This window comes from Berghia stephanieae, chromosome 2 (genome assembly GCF_034508935.2).
Source record: "Berghia stephanieae isolate SIO BIC M18660-M18661 chromosome 2, UCSD_Bste_1.3, whole genome shotgun sequence".
Lineage (NCBI taxonomy): Eukaryota > Metazoa > Mollusca > Gastropoda > Nudibranchia > Aeolidiidae > Berghia > Berghia stephanieae.
In genome coordinates this window covers 66,089,712-66,107,981 of record NC_088361.1, presented here as the reverse complement: position 1 = coordinate 66,107,981, position 18,270 = coordinate 66,089,712, and the positions used below count along the sequence as shown (strand labels likewise).

Genomic DNA, 18,270 nt, shown 5'->3' with positions numbered 1-18,270 from the left:
CATCATCATCATCATCATTATTATTATTATTATTATTATTATTATTATTATTATTATTATTATTATTATTATTATTATTATTATTATTATTATTATTATTATTATTATTAATTCACTTTTATCATTATCATTATCAACAATGCTTCTATGATAACTCCCAGGTCATATGGAGGCGTGCTTCCGATGCGACCCCCTTGACAGTAGGGTACATGTCATTCAACGAAGACCCCAGATATGGGGTGGAGCACCCCAAAGGAACCAACAACTGGAACCTTATCATCAGAGAAGTGAAAACATCCGATGCCGGGGTGTATGAATGCCAGGTCAGTTCCCGGATGAGGCACCTTCGGCACCATGTCACCCTCAAAGTTCTAGGTGAGTGCTCTTTAAATTCAAGTTTTGAGAAAAAAGATGAAAATGTGAAATCAAATCTTATGTCGGTCTCAAAATTGCCTTTATCAGTTTTGAATAAGCTTTTTTCCATAAACAAACGAACTTCTTCTCCCTTTTAAGTCCATAACTTCAATTTAGAAGATTCCACAGGGTTTTTCTTTCATGGGCAGATTCCAGTGTCTCAATACCGATGAACAAAATCATAAACAGACAACATTTTTGTATCCCGGTGACAAATTATTTTATTATGACCACATCTAATAAAATTGTCTTATACATTTTTAAAAACCTAACGCCACTTTGTAATTCATTTACTAATTAAGAGACACATGCAATCAAAGTTAAGCTTTCTAACCTGAATGCGAAAATAAAAATCAATCAAGATAACCAACAAATCCAAAAGTGTGGTGTCAAACAAAACTGGTTCCAGTTTCATTGGAAGTGTAAAACCACTTTTCCGGAGGACTGAATACATACCTTGTTTAAATTATCTTCTGGTTTCAGAGTGAGGACATCTTATTTTCTAGTCTAAATATATGCTGGTTGTCAATAAAGATCATCTATTCTCGCTCTCTTTTACGTCTCATAATCCTTAGAATCTGCTTATACTAAAATAGTTATGCCACCTAATGCTTCAATATATAGCCTATCCTCCAAAGGTGTTACATAAACATTTCCAAGGATTTTGGAACCAGAGAAGTGGAAGGGGTGGCGTCACTACTTTTCTCATCTATTACGTGATCAATGGAACAGGTATTCTCCATTGTTCAGTTGTGACATGGCAGTGGTGGGCCGTCACTGAAAGTCAGTCAGCGATCTCTGCCAAATGAGCTAGATAACAAAATGATACCAGAACCCCCCCCCCCCCCCCCCTCCCGCCCCGCTAAAACTGAACAAGTTCATTGCTTCAACATTGAGGATTCATAAGGAGACGCATTATTTCAATCTGATGCCAATTACCATCGTGATAATGATTTTGATCAAAGGCATCCTTGCAATTACTTATATTACAAATGTAATTTAGAAATAATTGAGACAAATAATGGTTTAGACACAGAGTAATATGGTTGAAGGGAGTTCAGTTGCTCATGCCCGTGACAGCCATAACTGATAAACGAAAAGAGCTGTCACACTCCTTTAACGTCGTTCCAGTGTGAAGTCATATGGTCACAGAGCTCTTGAACCCCCAAATAAGTCTGTCCTTATTCAAAGTAGGATAACAAATTTGGCGAATCATGGATACGGAATAATGAAAATGTTGCTGCTTGAAGCTCGAAGGAAAAAATAACGATGAGTAATGAAATGTAAGCTTCAATTTATTAAACAAAGACAGATAATGTGGACATTTCGGGTTTCTCCTTTATCAACAAAACACCATGAATAAAACACTAAGGACGAATGGGAGATGTGTGAATTGTTTAGTTAAGATTAATAAACAATAACCATGATGGGACAGGAAATAGAATCGCCAAAACATAAAATTAAAATCATTTAATATTAGACGAAGATTGTTTTTACAGTAAACAAACAGGTGGACTTGACATTTTGTAACAGGATGTAAACCTGAGATCTTACTGTGCAAAATAGACATTTGGTTCGATAATGTGGCGTTTTACGGAGGAGTAAATCAATTACAAATCACATCGAATACATAAATACGGTTGAAAAACCCTGTACAAAATATGTGACCAGTTTATCCATTTTTATTCAAATGCATGTTTATCCCTCAATTGAGATTGATTTTAACAATGGTTGAACCCCTCTATCATTTTTGGTTTTACTCCATAATTTATAATCGACCCGGAAGAATGCCAGCGTGTTGGATAGCCTGGCCGTGTAAACAGAATAAGCGATAATCGAAATTATAAAATTATAATCAAACACAGACAACAAACCAAAACTCACAGTAGAAAGAAAACGTAAACTGTAGAAATGAGTGGAAAGGGTGGGGGTGGGGGGGGGGGGAGGGGCATTGATATCTACAAATGTAACGAAAACAACTTAAAACAGGGAGGATGGGAATAGATTTATGTATCGGTCCAATATCGGATTGTATCTTTTGAGAATTTTGCTTTTTGAATATAAACTTAAACTTCGTAAAATTTTGTAAAATTTGAATGCACTAAAGTTGCTTCCGTGCGGCTATGTAGTCTCGTGTTATGACATCCGCTTTAGGATAGGAAGGTTGTGGGTACGGCGCATAGTTCAGTACTTGGAAAAGACCCTTTACTCACATTCTCTCATCGTATTCAGGTGTGAAATGAGCACCTGGCTATGAACAGTGTTGTCTCTGTCGGGAAAAAAAATGTAATATCGCCTAGCAGGCGTCATATCTCGTTTAGGTATTACGCATGCTGTTGGTCAGTGACCCTTTGCAAAGCGCTTTAGCTAGTGCTTTAGTGGATATTGCGCTATATAAAATCTCAAGTTTTTTCCCCAGCATGCGCATAAGTGCATATTATAGTTTAAACCCAGCAAGGCAGAGTTTTCAATATCATATTTTTTGTTGTTATCATCGTTATCCTAATGACCATACTAAATAAAAGCATTCATTCCACTATGCCAAAACGCACATATCTACTTTTGCAATAAAGCAATACAATGCAATGTGGTATGTATCAATACGCATGGCCAGGGATACATTCGTTGGACTACGATGTAATATGCACTTGCAACAATTCACTTATTTGATGCATGACCGACATATTTTGTATCGGTCATAACAAGTGCTGGAATTTACCCGGGTTTTTATAGTACAAAACGGACTGTAAAAATTGGTGTTATACCCTTTGTATAGGCGCTGGTCGATGGCAAAATATCTAGTGATAGGACGCGGATTAGAAAAGGCTCATGAGTTTTTGGAGAAAAAATAATAGCCTCGGAAACATAATCATTCTAAAGATTTATTAGTTACAACGTAAACGAGTAGATCACATCACTTAACAAGGGATTCAAAGCCATAGGCAATAGTTATCGTGAACGAGGCTCGTAGTCATTATTACAATTTGTTTTCGTCACAGTAAATGGCCGGGTACTCTTCTTAAATCTAACTTTGTGTAAGACAATGTGATTAAGTAGTCCTTCAGAGCAATTTGCCCATGGAGCGGAGTTTATCCCCATTTCTATCCCGTAAGACGTACAGTAGCAATTGCTTACTACCCTTTGGAAAGGGTTCTAGTCTATCGCAATTAACTTTGCTCTAGATCTAACAGACCCTGCTACCCAATCACTGCTGTGTGGACAGGGGGAGGGGGAAAGGGGGGGGGGGTGACCTCGACTTCACCCGGGATTGATTTCGGTCTCTTTGATTGTGGAGTTAGAGCTCTATCAACTGAGCTATCGGGATCCTTGTCCAGAGAATATGAGTAAACAAATCTTTTCTAAGGATTCAACTTTGCGTCTCCCACATCGGGACTCGACCCAGTGACGTACAGGTCAAAAGCCAATGTTGCATCACAAGACCACAAAGCAGCAACATCACATTTGATCTTGGATTTACCACCAACATTTTACGTGCCAGTTTTCTAAGAAATATTATATCTCCAGCGGGTATTTTAAATTGTTTTATTCCACAAAAAGGAAATAAACACCGGCAGGTATTCCACACTCTATGACATTCTTTTAGAAGTCAATACTAAAAATATCAAGTCATCATTTTTGTTTCGTGATATGCGTATCTGCGACAAATATAATTATTATTGATAAATCCCAAATACCAACTTATTATTTAAACCCCCAAAATATATACGTTATTATGATGTAATATTAGATTACGTAAGGGTGATTTTTGCAACACATTCTTCCATATGTTATCATTATCTCAAATCTGAACTAAACTGGCATCGATTAAGCACAAATTGTTAATAATTGGTTTAATACAATAATAATGTATTGAAAACATACATGAAAAACTGGGCTTTTTCTAGACCTCAGCCAATTTTGAAATGCAATTACAAATATGACACATCTTCATTTGGGCTGAGGTTAGGTGGGGGGTCGCAATGCTAATAATATTGATCTATGCGTTTAGTTAAAATAATCAGACGACTCAAACAAAGTCACAACATATATTAGATTTCTTCCAGTTATATATCTGAAGCACCCTTGAAATCAAATCAAATCTCTCCTTCCAACCTACCATCTCTCTCCGATTCTCTTTCTCACTCAAACACATGTCATCTCCTTATCTCTCTCTCTTTCTATTTCTCTCTCTCTCTCTATCTCTCTCTCTCTTCTCTCTCTCTCTCTCTCTCTCTCTCTCTCTCTCTCTTACTTTCTTTCTTTTTTTTCCCTCTCTTACATTCCTTACACTCACATACAACAAACACACAAACACACACACACACATTTCTCTTTTTTGAGTCTTTCCTCTCCGACCCCCCCCCCCCCCTTCCCTCTCTTCACCCTCACCTTTTTCATAATTTAAATTCATTATTTATATAATAAATGTAAATAAAACATTTTCTTTTATCATTACTTGCACGTTTTTTTCTGTGTCTTGACGAAGGGACAAAGTCGGGACGTCTTATTATATTTGTTTCCATTTAAGAGCCATATTTACAACATATATTTTCGTTACTATTTTGACATAATTTTAAGTTAGAGATGTCTAGACACCTCTACCTTAAAATATTGTTAATATTTTATCGCAAACGGTTAGTCTGACTGAAGGGAATTTAGTGAGCACTAATCACCAAACATTTGGCTGCCTTAAAACAATAACAGACCGCCGAGTGACGTCATCTTCATTAAGTTTTCACAATCAAAGGGACCGGTTTAAATTCCAATTAGAGTCAGGATTGTGTTTTCTTCTGTCCGGCTAGCATTTGTCGGCTGCTTCTGTTATATCTTACTGAAAGTTCTTTGCATTACACTAACGTCTAACCAATTTGTGGCCGTCTTTGTAATACTCCTGAAACCCAAAGAAAACAAATGCCGTTCCACGATTGTAATAGGACAGTTTTGAAGAATTGAAGATCACAGTCAGTAACTCAATACTTCCCCCAGACCCCAATCCTAAATACCTTAGCATCACATTGAATAGACAGCTTAATTACCGCAAATACATTGAGGAAACTGCAAATAAAATCGCAAAAAGAAACAGCCTGATGAGAAAACGCGCAAGTACCACCGGGGGAGCCTTACAACAGGTACTGAGAACGTCTGCTTTGGCACTGTTCTACAGTGTTTGAGAATACTGCGCTCCTGTTTGGCTGAGGAGCCCACATGTAAATCGCCTTGTCATCCGAATAAGAGAAGCAATGAGAAAAATAACAGGATGTCTCAAGTCCACTCAGACTCAGTGGCCCCCAACACTGATCGACATTGCACCGCCGAGTCTTAGAAGACAAGACGCTAATCAAAGGATGCATACAAGAATTGATGAAGCCACAGATAACACCCCTATAAAAATAATCACAAAAGGAGCGCATTCAACAACAAGGTTCAAATCGAGAAGACCTTTTCACCGAAAAAATGGTAGACTTCAACGTGGAAGAGAACTGGGGAGAAATTTGGAACAGGGAAATACCAAGAGGAGGAAACATCATAAAGATCCACCAAAAGAATGCCTGTATTCCACAATGCCAGATAATACTAGGTTTCCTCAAATCGCATTTTAACAAGACATGGCAGAACTGCATCAAATATGTGCAGATGTAAACTTGGGAACAGTGATGCCTACCATAAATGTCGGGCAGCTCCAGAGCCCAGCCATCACATCGTCCTCCACTGTCAAGTTACTAAACTTGCAGGTGGATATGAAACAGTTCTTAGGGCGGAGGAAAACTTCCAAAGCTGGTTGATGAAATGAATTTAGGACAGTTTGTTACTCCTTTAGTCAATTCACTCTCTCCTTAACGACTATTTTCAGGATTCTTTTTTATTTCCGAAATGCAATCTTTACTCAACATAAAACTCGAATTTTTAAAACTGGAACTCAAAAGCAAAAAGTACATAGGTACTATACTTAATTTGTTCTAAGCTCAGTTGGTAGAGCACTCGCAAAGGGACCAAGACCGATCCCGAGTGCAGTTGAGATCATTTTCCGACTCCCCTCTCTACCCAGCAGTAAATGGGTAGGTGGGTCATTTGCGTCCTATCCAAAGGATATCAAGAAATCGCTATTGTCTGTTTCACGCTATAGAAACCTTGATAAATTCCGGCTCCATGGGTTTCACGGCTCTAAAGGATTACTTTATACATAATTTGTTCAGCAAAATGAGTTTTACAATTCAGCATTTAATTCTTATAGCTTTAACAAACATTTTTTTTGAAATGTTTTATGATGTACAAGATAAAACGTATTAAGGTTTTCAGACCTGCTCGTATGTGCATGTAGATTGTTACAAATGTGACGATTTTCCTGTAGGTGGTAAGTATTGATAACTATAATGACAGATAATTTGAATTAAACACTTACTTCTTGTGATCATTAAATCATTGGGACACACGTTTTGCTAACCTCGGCATTGCATCGATATATTTACCTCACAAATATTTGGATGACGTAATGTCATATCAATATTCTTGGAAAAATAGTAATGTGGCCAAGAAATAAAATACATATACATTTTCATAACATCATAACCGTGTAGTTTTTTATGAAATGATTTTGTATATGTCAAATTTGATTGAAGCAAACTATACAAAATACTCTTATCTAATGTCAGACCACCACAATTGTCTGAAAATGATGTGTATTAATATGTATGTGCGCACTTGGGACACACACACACACACACACACACACACAGAGAGAGAGAGAGAGAGAGAGAGAGAGAGAGAGAGAGAGAGAGAGAGAGAGAGAGAGAGAGAGAGAGAGTTTGATTCAGTATGCATGACACAATATTTCCTCTGCATAGTTATCACATATTGTTATAGCAAGTGTAACTAAATGACAAACCCCCATGTGGACAATGACGATCTATTAATATATAAAATCCATAGAATGTCGTAACAAATTGAATAAATCCATTTGGATATAGCCTGCCGTATTTTACGATGTCATTTAAAAAAAATTATTTTATTTTATAATACACATATGACTTACGTGTACATAGTTGCAGGTCTGATAACCAAACGCAATTATGGGCTTGATTTACATTGTTTCAATGGACGTGTGTTGTTTTGAGGGTTTACCATTACAACTTTGTTGGATTATCAAGCACCCCGTAAGGATACTCACTAACGCGGCTCTTTCCAGTTCCAATTAATTATATATTACAATATCTCAACAGTGAGCCTAAGAGATACATAGTGATACGTTTGCTTAAAGCTTATTATTGTTTTATTTGTGCTATATGTGTATTGCAACATTAGTGAAAAATGGTTTCTTGTGCCTGATTTTATACCCATGTTCTGAATTATTATTATTATTATTATTATTATTATTATTATTATTATTATTATTATTATTATTATTATTATTATTATTATTATTATTATTATTATTTGTATTATTATTATTATTAATTATTATTATTATTATTATTATTATTATTATTATTATTATTATATATATATATTTTTTTTTCACTTAAAATTGATCATTTATATTGTAAAGTGCCCAGAGCTTGTGTTTTACACGAGAATGACGCGGTATAAATGTGTATTATTATTATTATTATTATTATTATTATTATTATTATTATTATTATTATTATTATTATTATTATCATTATTATTATTATCATTATTATTATTATTATTATTATTATTATTATTATTATTATTATTATTATTATTATTATTATGTTCTGTGGTCTAAAACGGGTACAACAAACACTTCACTCTTTCCTTTTAGAGATTAAGTGTATCACACAGCACATTGTTAGATCAATAATTAGACTCAATAATAAAATTACTTTTGGACAGATGAAAAGGTCGGGTACAATATGACTTAAAGTTGATCAACGAAATTTTGCTAGGTCATGTCAGGTGTTCTATCTGCTGTGCCAAAGAGCTCCCTTGTCCCGTAATTGTGAGTAAAAGACGCCCTGATCTAGGCGTTTTCTTCATAATTCATGTAAACTGTTCATGATGTAAAGATGCTATTATCTCTGATATGGTCAATCACCTGTAACGGATTTAATTGTGCATTTTTCAATGCTGCTTTTCTTCGACTCGAATGTCAAGACGCAATCTATGCTGGGATCTCTACCGGTCTCCTGGAGATATCACGAAATTAATTGATTTCAAATTACATTGAGCTAGCTATTGACTTTAGGCTTTCTCAGTCACATTAGTGAACCACCATCTCTAAACGTAATAAACAATTTATAAAAAATGAATATAACAGCTCAAAGAAGAACAAAATACCAAACATGGAACGTTTTGGGCTCAAAACCATTCTTCAGCCAACAAAAACAATTCAAAAATAAATACATTACTACATTGAGTTTTTTTTTACCTATTGTCTTTGTATGTCACGCCTTAGAGAACTTTGTGGATTGTGCGCGCTGTATAATTTAATCAAAGACTAAATATATTTTTTTAAATGTGTTCAACAACCAGGTCAGTGAAGATATTAATGAAAAGAGGAGAAGGCTGAAAATAGTTTTATTTATGGAATGGCAATAACATTTTCGATATGCAAAATCATACGAAATCGATCCAAAGGGCTAACGTTACGCTATGATTCTTTAACAAGAAATGAATTGAGTAGGAAAGTACCAGAAGACCTTACTGGTACGACAACTCCACCTAACCGGGGAGAGCGTGGCTCTACCGTCTTTCCTGCTCACTTCATTTCTTGTAATTATCAACATAAGTGCCTGCTCCACTCACTTTTCTGAGCTATGATTCTTCATGTTCCAGTGATATTACAATGTCTTGGCTTTCTGCTGCGTGACACAAATCAAGATCCGAGTTAAGGAGGTCTCTTGAATGCAAAGTGCTAATCCGAAATACCTGATTTATACCACAAAACAAGCTTTATGAATTATTCAGATTGCCACCCACCTAGTTTCTCTTTGCGACTCAATGTAATCCTTCCTGTTGAAATTATATGATGTTGGATCTACGATCTTTATACCTGGTTAATATTGATTGTTCTGTAACAGAAAATCGACTTTGAATTTACATTTGTTGTGACAATTATAAATGGTGCAATATTATAATCAATCAACAAAAATGCTGAAGTCGTCTTTCTTATTTTGACTATCACACGTACAAGTATTTTTTATCTTTAAGTCATAAAGAGTGTAGCCTTCACTGAATGATGAAATGCGCCCTAGAAGGTTTTAAAAAAGATTTCTCCTTATTCCCTCTTAATTTGTTGATCTATCTCATTTTCTCTGTCTGACTCTCTCCTGTTCTCTCTTTATCTCCCTCCCCCGCCTCCTCTTCCCTTCCACCCTTCTTCTCTCCCTCCCTACTCCCATTTCTCTCTCTTCCTCCTACTCCCCTCTCTCCCCTCCCCCCTATATCTCCCATTCTCTCTCTTTCTTCCTCCCTATCCTTCTCTCCTTCCCTCCCTTTCCTCTCTCTCTCTCTCTCTCTCTCTCTCTCTCTCTCTCCTCTCTTCTCTCTCTTCTCCTTCTTCTATGAGCAAAAAAAAAAAAAAAAAAAAAAATAAAGAAAAAAAAAAAAAAAAAAAAAAAAAAAAAACAAAGAAAAAGATTTTTGTTTTAATTCACAGTGTTGATTTATTACGGTAAATGTCTTGTTTTCTAAAATCCCATCCACCGTTTCTGCAATCCATTAAAACGTGTTTTTTTTTTTACATTTTGTTCTTTTTAATAGAAGTTTTTTATAACAGCGTGACGGATTGATTGAAATGTTGGAGACCTCACCACCCCATGCGATATTAATTGTTCGTTAAACAAAAGCTACGGAATTCGTTCGAAAGCCACAAATTGCATGAATGACGATGTGCTCTTTTAAAACGTAAATTAAAAAAAAAATCAAACATGAAAAACAAAAACAAAAAACAAACAAACTTGAGCTTTTTTATATAGGTCAATATCCACTAAACGTGCTCAACACGCAACATATAGAACACGACAAAAAGAAAGATAAATAAGTAATGGCTTTAATCTCATGGCAAATTGTCTTTAAATCTCCAGAAATAAGCAATATACAATCAGGCGCAGCATTGGAAAATGAGCAATAAGGGTTAATTTTGTTGGTCATTTGGTCTTTTTATAAATTTGTCCTTCAGGCCAATTACAGATTGATTTGTTATACGTTTCATCACTCATATTAAGAAGACGGCGATAAAACTGTCAAAATCAAGCATGTATCGCCACAGAAATCTGCATAGACATATATATTTCTCCGATTAAGTTGTGAGTTGTTGCGGCCATGTGGTCTTGTGGTCTTGACACTCGCCATCGGATCGGAAGGTCCTGGGTTAGAGTCTCGCTCTGAGCGGTGCATAGTTGAGTCCTTGGAAAAGACTCTTTATTCAAATTCTCTCACACACTTAGGTGTAAAATGATTACCTACCCTTTTACAGCGTTGCCTCTGTCCGAGAAATTACAATATCGCCTAACAGGCGTCATGTCTTGTCCTACATATATATGAGTCACATTTACTCACTCTATCTTTCTCTCCATTTTATTGGCTCATTTAGGCACCTCTAGTTTTTGGTTTGTCCTACATTGTGTTGCTGTTGGCTTGGATGCATTGTAAAGCGCTCTTAGTAAGTTTAGTGGATATTGCGCTATATAAATGAGTATTTTGTTATTACTAAAATCATTTCTTTAATTTAGATTGGCACAATGTATCATTATTTATCGGAAGGTTAAGTAAGTAATGGCGAATGTAAACTAATATTATCGAAATGCATTTCGTTCCATGGATTACAACTTGAAACCTTGTGGAAAACAAATACATGGTATAGAACTTGTTTATGCAATTAAGTAACATTTTAAAACGTAATTATTACAATTAGCGAACCCTCAATTGGAACAAACAAACGCACAAACAAGAACACAAACAAAGAAACACACACACAAACACACACACATAGATTGAGAGGGCGAGAACGAGAGAGAGAGAGAGAGGGAGAGAGAGAGAGAGAGAGAGAGAGAGAGAGAGAGAGAGAGAGAGAGAGAGAGAGAGAGGCAGAGAGAGGAAAATAGAGACCAAGAGAGAATACAAAATCAACAATTTCGATGCATTAAATTATATCTGTTATGATTATATATGAACAAATCTTAACCTCCCCCTGAATTCATATATTGGGCCAATCGTCGTGGAACTGGAGTTTAACCATAAAATGATATGTTAATAATGGCAAACAATTTAGCTCACATTTTCACGACAACATTAAGCTATGCTCATAAAAATCAAGCTCAAGTTGAAAAAACATGAGAAAATAATTTAGATAAGTTCTCATTGCTTTTAGCAACAATAATATTAATTGATTGAGCGGGACGGTATTGTATCATACGTCTATGCGTTTTCATCACTTAAATGGACGATTAGAGGTATTAAGTTAAGGTATATATATATATATATATATATATATATATATATATATATATATATATATATATATATATATATATATATGTATGTATATGCCTGCTGAATAAAATATTTGAATTAGGATTGACTCCAACAAGTGACTCCTACCATGGCTGTGTGTGTGTCTGTGTGTGTGTGTGTATGCGTGTATGTGTAACTTCTTTAAAAGTCTTGATATCTGCAAATATATTCATTATTTGATTGGGTTTACAGTTAATTACGCGATTAGTGTTTGTCTAGACTTCTGATTCGTATCTTCTTAAATTCGAATAAAACAGCAGATGCTTCCGCCATGGCATTTGACTTTCGTTTTCTGATATCTCTTTCATGTCTGGCCAAGACAGTCGAGCAATGACAAAACATCTTTTCGCATTTAGGACAGATCAGTTCTCACTTCATAGCTCCATGGATTTTGATGACTTCAACTTGATGAAAAGTTTGCTTCTACTATGACGTCTCGATAGAACGAACCCCTTTGAAAAGTTGGACTATTTCAATCTATAGACATAATATTACGACGTGACTTCTTTATTGGATCAACATTAGAATAATGTGTTTTGTAAGAGTAAGGCAGAAGACCTCATCGCAATGCATCAACCTCACACTCGTGGCATCAAAAATAAAGGAATTACATTCGCGTTGTTTTTATATCTGATCCTTACTTCACTACAGAATGGATGCCAAATTGTTATTGCTCACCTTTATAGGCTAAACCTGGGATTTATAAACAGATACATTCAATAAAGAATTCCGGTGTGTACTTGCCTTATGAGATGTTTTTAGTCGTTCTTGTTGTCAGTGCTGTTATTGTTGTTGATGTTGGGTTATTGTTGTTGCTGCTGCTCTCGTTCTTATTGTTGTTGTAGCTGCTGCTATATTGCTGCTGTTCTTCCTCCTTTTCCTCTCCTCCTCATTCCCTCCTCCTCCTCCTCATCCTCCACCTCCTCCTCCTTCTTCTTCTTCTCATCCTCCTCTTCCTTCTTCTTCTTCATCCACTCTCACCCAGTGTAACGGATGCTGTCAGATAAATCAAATTATTTAACTGTATTACTCCAGATGAAGACTAATTTAATATCCGTTACTACTACTACTACTACTACTACTACTACTACTACTACTACTACTACTACTACTACTACTACTACTTCTACTACTATTACTACTACTACTACTACTACTACTACTACTACTACTACTACTACTACTACTACTACTGCTGCTGCTACTACTAATACCACTACCACTACTACTACTACTACTACTACTACTACTACTACTACTACTACTACTTCTACTAGTACTACTTCTACAACAACAACAACTACTACTACTACTACCACTACTACTACTACTACTACTACTACTACTACTACTTCTACTACTACTACTACTACTACTACTACTACTACTACTACTACTACTACTACTACTGCTGCTGCTGCTGCTACAGCTACTACTATTACTTCTACAATCACCAACACTACTCCAATCTCACTACATCAAATGAAAATGATAAAATTAATAGTAATGATATTATTAAACTATATAAGATTTAAAATTTATTGTGAAAACTTACCGCTGCTTTACAAAGTTGGAAATTAAGGCAAAGAAATGATGCTCCATTCATTTTACGCTGATAGCTTGGTGTCGACTGGAGTATGTTCAAATGACCGCGAAATTAATCATCTAAAAATAAATTGTCTACGAATTAGTTTAAAATTGGGTCACACCCAGAGGTCATGGTATTACAATATTATATCCATTAATGAAAAAAAAACTATCTATAATGTCAAAGTTCATGGCCCATGGCGTCCAACTTCCTTTTCCGTCATAGTATCATTCACATTTTTCAATTTCCGGAAGCAGATGGTCTTGGCAGAAAAAGCCATGCCATTTTCTATTTTTAAAGTCATCTGATAAAATGTTCACAACGTAAAAAAATCGAAATGTTCGCCAATGCATTTGATAGCAATCTAATCTATAAAGTTATCTAATCTAGTGACACGAAAACTTGTGTCACTATGGATTGCTTGACTTCAATGCAGACAATTGGATTCTAATGTAATTTGGGAAAATGACAATGTTAGCAGGTACAATCTTGTGGTGGGTGGGGAACTTCGGCGGTGAGTTGGGGTGGGGGTGGTTGTAGGGAGTACGTTAGGCCTTTTCTATGTCCCCCCCCCCCCCGCGCGCGCCATATAATTTTTTACTTGAATATTCCTTTACCCCCCCCCCCCCCCTTTAGAATAAGAATTTAATTTTGCCTGGGTACTTTTGTCATATATTACAGACGGAGATGGAGCTAAATTATTTTGGTGGGAGATGATTATTTTCTTGAAAATTATATCTGTATAATTTGTTTTCAGTAAATACAATTGTTACCTTTTCTGGCAGGAATCCTATGTACGTGAAACGATATCTAGACGGCACCTTTCAGAATCTTAGATTGGACACAAAGAGCTGGCTTTCTTTGAATTCAAGTCTGTTTTTTTTTCATGAAATAATCCACTTATTATACTTTTGATGGGAACTTGTACTCGTAAGTGATGGTCTGGTGTCAATGGATCAACGAAGGTGACGCTATCATTTTTTGGGCGTTGGTGTGATCAAAAAGTGTTATAAATATTATAAACCCTTTAAAGTAACAATAACAATAGCAACAACAAAAACAATAAGAAGAAAAGTAATAATAATAATAACAACAACAACAACACCCGCAACAACAAAATATAAAAAAAATTAAAAAATATTGTAAAAACTTACCGCTGATTTACAAAGTTGGAAATTAAGGCAAAGAAGTGATGCTCCATTCATTTTCCGCTGATAGCTTGGTGCCTATTGGAGTATTTTCAAATGACCGCGAAACTAAATTGATTCAATTCCCGATAGAAACACCAGAATATCTTCCCATGGCCTTGTTCAGAGCTTGCCGAAGACAAATTTTAATAATAAAACAAATCTGTTACCTACGACCTACATATGACCTCCGACCCATATTATTGGAAGCAAAAAAAACAACAAAATCTTAATCCAACCACCCGCTTTGTTGTTTGTGTATTCTTGGCATTATCAGAATGTGGATACAAAGAAAAGGCGAGGTCTCCTGGTTGTTGGTATTATTTTGATAGCCCTGTTAGTGTTAGTGTTGGTATGTTTTTGGTAACATAGCCATGGTGCCACGATACGATTCAAAGATAGTGGAGACACCTGCATCTTTAGCATCGGGATTTGATTTAGGATGTTTTCACTCTCGATATAAGTACATACTTTTCTATTTCCTTGTTCAAGCAACCACTTTTTTCATCTCGTGCAATCTGCTAACTGGTTTAGGTAATGTGGTAATGACAGTGACATTTGCATTCTATACTTTGGATATGATGCTGTTTTCTGGCAAAAAAACATTCTGCCTAATCAATCTTGCTTGGATATATATATATATATATATATATATATATATATATATATATATATATATATATATATAATATATATATATTCTTATTTGTGTTTATTTGTGTGTGTAAGGACCTGAGGACAGTACGTGTGTGCGTGCGTGCGAGAGTTTGTGCCTGTGTGTGTGTGTGTGTGTGTGTGTGAGAGTTTGTGTGGGTGCATGGGTTTGCGTAAGTAGAAGAAAGAAAGAATGAGAGAGAGAGAGAGAGATAGAGAGAGAGAGAGGAGAGAGAGAGAGAGAGAGAGGAGAGAGACAGAGAGAGAGAGAGAGGAGAGAGAGACAGAGAGAGAGGGAGAATGAGAGAGAGAGAGTGTGTGTGGGGTGGGAGAAATGGAGAGATAGATAGAAATTGGATTAGAAAGACCGAATCTGTCTTTGTTTATGAAATTTTAAAAAATAATAAGTAGACTGATAGACAGACCGACGTACGGATGAATATATAGATATAAAGATAAAAAGTCCAAGGGGGTGGATGGGGGTAGGGGCATTGTTAGTTTTGCAGAAAACCTTATCGTAATTTTATCTTGGATAAGAAAATGCATAATATTCCTACAAATTCTCTGTTACCAGGCACTATAATTCTAATGGGAGCGTCACAGGCTGATCTTAGAACTGTCTATCATGTCATCTGAATATGACAACCAATTTGAATTTTTAAAGCGAGATGGAATTCAGATTAAAGTAAACGAATGTATCTGGTATTGATCAACTCTCTGGTACAATGACAAAACACAAAAAAATTGACCTGAAAAATTCTACACCATTCATTTATTATAGATTGAATATTATAAATGCCAACTTTTCACAATGCTTCAAACATGAGACTATGTAACTTTCCTTCCCGGCCATTGCATTTTCAGGATTTTCTTCAATACTCTTTACCCAACCATACAGAAAATAGAACCTGGTCTAGATTTTTTTTATCACTAAACAGAAAAGCAGTAGGTTATATATTTTCGGAAAAACATGTCCTACAACAGAGGGCTGGATGTTTATAACTATAACAACAAAAAAGTCTTTAAATTTTGTGATGTACATGTGAAATCAGAATGAGAAAAATGTTGGCTGTATCGTATCGAATGTGACGATTTTCATCTGGTTGTTCAGTTCAGTGTTAAATGTCCGAGTTAAAATAATATGTATTGTCGACCAGATTTATTATGACTTACTTTACTTAATCCTCCTCGCTCCTTGTGGAAGACAACACGCTTCATGAGCGACCGCAATCTGTCTCTGTCCTTGACTTTCTTCTTGGTAGTCTGGCAGGTGAGGCCTGCCACCTTCAATACACCGGACAGTGAGCGTTTCCATGTCTGTTCGGACGCCCAACCTTTCTTGTCTCTTAGGGATTCAAATAATCGATATATCGAAATATATATTACGGATCTTTTGTATCTGGTGGGAATGAAACAAAGTTGTTTTGACAGACAGACAGACACAAACACACACACACACACACACCCACCCACCCACACATACACATAAACACACAGAGGGATAGAGGAGAGAGAGAGAGAGAGAGAGAGAGAGAGAGAGAGAGAGAGAGAGAGAGAGAGAGAGAGAGAGAGAGAGAGAGAGAGTTGTTTAAATTATAGCTTGCTACCGATTATACAAAGATGAAGATAATGAAATTCTAAAACGTTTCGTTAAGAATCAGTCACTAAACCTCTCAGTAGCTAGACTAATGATATACTTCTAATCATGCCAGCACGAATCTCCAGAAATAGTCTAATCTTCTATTCTAAATAACCTCTGGAAATTTGAAAGCTTACAGCTCGCAAACTCTCATGTTTATTTTGAAAGCCGCCCACTGAATTCAAATCAAAAATCAAATAAATCGTTAAGCAAATCACTTTTTGAGCAGAGAATCACGGCGTAGTGATATTTGTTCTCGGTATTATCGTGCATTGTTCCGGAAGGAAGTCTCAAATAGGTCATGACTCTGTGGTCGTTTTTCTCCCCTTAATTTCTTGAAGTCATTAAATAGTACCGCTCTTTCTACCGTAATCACTTTCCTGTTTGAAGTCACTTTAACCCATTTCCGTACACAATAACTTTCAAATTCTCTCATTTCCACTGTTCCAATTGATGAAACTCTCATTTACGATAATATAGTATCCACCTAAAGGCTGTGCTTTTAACTATAAACAAACAAATAAACAAAACGCAAAAATTCGCGTCTTAAATTGACAGAACACTTTCATTGCAAACTACTGAAGGTAAATTTAATCGGAAGGAGAGGTAAATGAGGATGACGTTACTTGTATAAGTAATAGTATATAAAACGTGTATCTAAATGTTAGAGCCAGACGTCACTTTAGAATGATAAGAGCCATACAGACAATTGGAATGATAGAAATGATTTTTCGCTACCTCTGGATATGACGCTGGTCTACCGCAAACTGCCTACTGCTTGATCTAATTGACTAAGTTATCTAATCGCTTTATATAGCGCAATATCCACTAAATTATGTGCTAAAGCGCTTTACAAGGGGTCCCTGGTCAACAGCAACATTTAACATGTAGGACGGGACATGCCGCCTGTTAGGCGATATTACAATTTTTCCTACAAAGACTACGCTGTTAACGGCCAGGTACTCATTTTACACCTGAGTACGGCGAGAGAAAGTGAGTAAAGAGCCTTTTCCAAGGACTCAACTATGCGCCGAGCGCGAGGCTCGAACCCAGGACCTTCCGATCCGAAAGCGAGTGTCATACCACAAGACCACATAGCCGCACCAATCATTACCCAATCACTTCTGGGTGGACAATGGGCTCAGAAAAAAACCCTCTACTGCCACCGGGATTGATCTCGGTCCCTTTGTGTGTGAAGCGATTGCTCTATCAACTGTTACTGTCGTTTTGATGAAGATAGTATATAATCATTCAGGTTTAATAAAGAGAAAACAATAATCAATTTATAACATCAGTTATATTTTTGCACCTTG

The 18,270-nt window shown here is 36.0% G+C and overlaps 1 protein-coding gene across 1 annotated transcript in view; it reads left to right on the top strand.

Annotated features, from left to right (window-relative positions):
* Positions 1 to 18,270, top strand: part of LOC144965364 (lachesin-like) — a 237,110-nt gene that overhangs the window by 167,279 nt on the left and 51,561 nt on the right. Inside the window, exon 4 of the mRNA XM_078900618.1 lies at positions 162 to 375. Coding sequence (XP_078756744.1) covers positions 162 to 375 — 214 coding nt within the window. The remainder of the gene's footprint in view (positions 1 to 161; positions 376 to 18,270) is intronic.